Source organism: Echinops telfairi, unplaced genomic scaffold (genome assembly GCF_000313985.2).
Source record: "Echinops telfairi isolate 266 unplaced genomic scaffold, ASM31398v2 ScPeMD7_44;HRSCAF=162, whole genome shotgun sequence".
NCBI lineage: Eukaryota > Metazoa > Chordata > Mammalia > Afrosoricida > Tenrecidae > Echinops > Echinops telfairi.
In genome coordinates, this window is record NW_022103942.1 from 1,891,211 (window position 1) to 1,893,530 (window position 2,320).

Consider the following 2,320-nt stretch of genomic DNA (forward strand, 5'->3'; position numbering starts at 1 on the left):
AGCAGACACCAAAGAACAAAAACCATCATTGTGTGACCACCTTACCCACATAAACACTGAAGACGAATGTGTGCATAAGTGTGGTGAAGAAGGCTGATAGTGCCTGGCTATTGAGACCTATAGCGTCTGGGGACTTAAAGGCTTGAAAGTAAACAAGTGGCCATCTAGCCCAGAAGCAACAAAGCCCACATGGAAGCAGCACACCAACATGTGTGATCTTGATTACTTTTCAAAATCTCTCTCATGTCACAGTGTAGTCTAACCCAGTGGCTTGCCACCTTTGCTGTGTATCACAATCATTATATTAGAAAAGCAGATCCTGCCTATTACACCAGGGTTATTCAATCAGGACCTCAGAGTGTGATCAGCCAAGAAAGTATACTGTGGAAAAGCACCATAAGTAATTCTACTGCTTATTCAGGATTGAATCAAGCACTACAAACCTATTTCACATGCTTCAAGCATAGCATACCCTAACACAGGTGTCAGAGAAAACCACAGTGCATTGGTCAGATCTAACCTACTGTCTATTTCTATAAATAAAATTTTTATTCAAGCACAGCCACGGCTGTTTACACATCATCTATGGAGGCTTTCAAGCTATAATGACAAACTTGAAGAGCCTTGACCATACTGCCAGCTAAACCTATTTACTATCTGGCCCTTTGTTGAAAAACCTGGCTGACTGCTGCTCTAACCTATCTTTGCTCTATGCTTTTGCACCTTTTCACTAATACTGCACCTGGTAAGTACAAGTTCACCCTTTAGGACCACTTCTAATAAACCCGAACTGGGTTAGCACCCTCTGTATATTTGTTCATCATTCCTTCCACATCCCCATATTACACTACTAGTCAGATTTTATTCCTAGATGCCTGCTCAATGACGGCCTCTCCAACTAAACTTGAAGCTCTGTGAAGATAACACTTGTCTTATTCCCCATAGTGCCCAGTTTACTGTTTGCATGCATTAAACATTGATCCAATGACTATCTCTCACACTTCCTATAGGACGTTTGTCTTCCATTTTGATATATTTATCAGTATTCTGAATCCCCATCCTCCTATCAAGGCATTTGTAATCCCACGTCGTCATGTCATCCACCCATTTAATAAGCATACCATTTGAGCTCTTCCCCCAAGCCACTAAAAGTTGAAAATAGCAGTGCTGGTGATAAAGTCCCGAGGAGCTTCTCCCCCAATATTTGGCTAAGAATCTAATTCTAAAAATGTCTAACCTACACTTTCCACCTTGGCTATTAGGATCTTATGGCCACATGCATCCCCGTGAAGCCTTTTCTTGGCTCTCAACCAGGACCTAACTAATCACTCCCTTATATTTCCTAAAGCTACACATTTGTCACTTCCCCACTGTACTGTCGTATTTGTTTATAAGTCTGTCTGTGCTACAAGGCCCAGCTCTCGGTGCAGTCACTTCACGTAACTTTCAATCCCCAAGAACCTACCGCCAAACCCAAAGGAAACCAATTGCCGTCAAGACTATTCTGACTCACAGCGACCCTATGGGGCAAAGAACTGCCCCATGGGGTTTCCAAGCTGCAATCTTTACAGAGGCAGACTGCCACATCTTTCTACTGTAAAAAGGTCGGTGGGTTTGAGCTACTGACCTTCCAATGGGCAACTCAGTGCTTTAAACACTGAATCACCAGGGTTATCTAGAGCACAGTAGAATGAACAAAATTCAGTCAGTTTGGCAGTTCCTTGTTCTGCCATAACAGTGTTCTACAAAACTCTGAAATTCCTTTAGATATGCTTACCTGTAGCAGAAAGGAAACCGCATATCCAATTAGAGCAGGATTATGAGCTAAATTTAAACCATGTCTATAATTTGTTAGTCTAGCTTCTTCTAGGATCCCAGGGTCAAGATCTATGATTTCATGGTAGAAACCTTTCTGGTAGGAGGAATTGGATGTCCAGAAGCAACCAACCATGGCTGTCAAATAGCGGTTAAATTCTTGATAGGGCTTTTTGTTGAAATTGAACAGGGTCTTTTTCTATTGGAGGAAGAAAAAAGAAATTGTTACTATCAATTGTTCTCCTTTCCTTCTTATCCCTAATAGGTCATGTATATTTATATAAAAGTTGGGTTTTTGTTTTGTTTTGACATTAAGTCATTTTGTTGAGGGCTCGTACAACTCTTATCACAATCCATACATACATCCATTTTGTCAAGCACATTTGTACATATGTTGCCATCATCATTTTCAAAACATTTTCTTTCTACTGGAGCCCTTGGCATCAGCTCATTTTTCCCCACTGAGTTAGTTAATTGTGCCAGCCTGGCTGATAATCACATGTGG

The 2,320-nt window shown here is 41.1% G+C and overlaps 1 protein-coding gene across 1 annotated transcript in view; it reads right to left on the reverse strand.

Annotated features, from left to right (window-relative positions):
• CENPI (centromere protein I) overlaps positions 1 to 2,320 on the reverse strand; it is a 93,101-nt gene that overhangs the window by 29,273 nt on the left and 61,508 nt on the right. Inside the window, exon 19 of the mRNA XM_004711207.2 lies at positions 1,778 to 2,014. Within this exon, the coding sequence (XP_004711264.1) occupies positions 1,778 to 2,014 (237 nt within the window). The remainder of the gene's footprint in view (positions 1 to 1,777; positions 2,015 to 2,320) is intronic.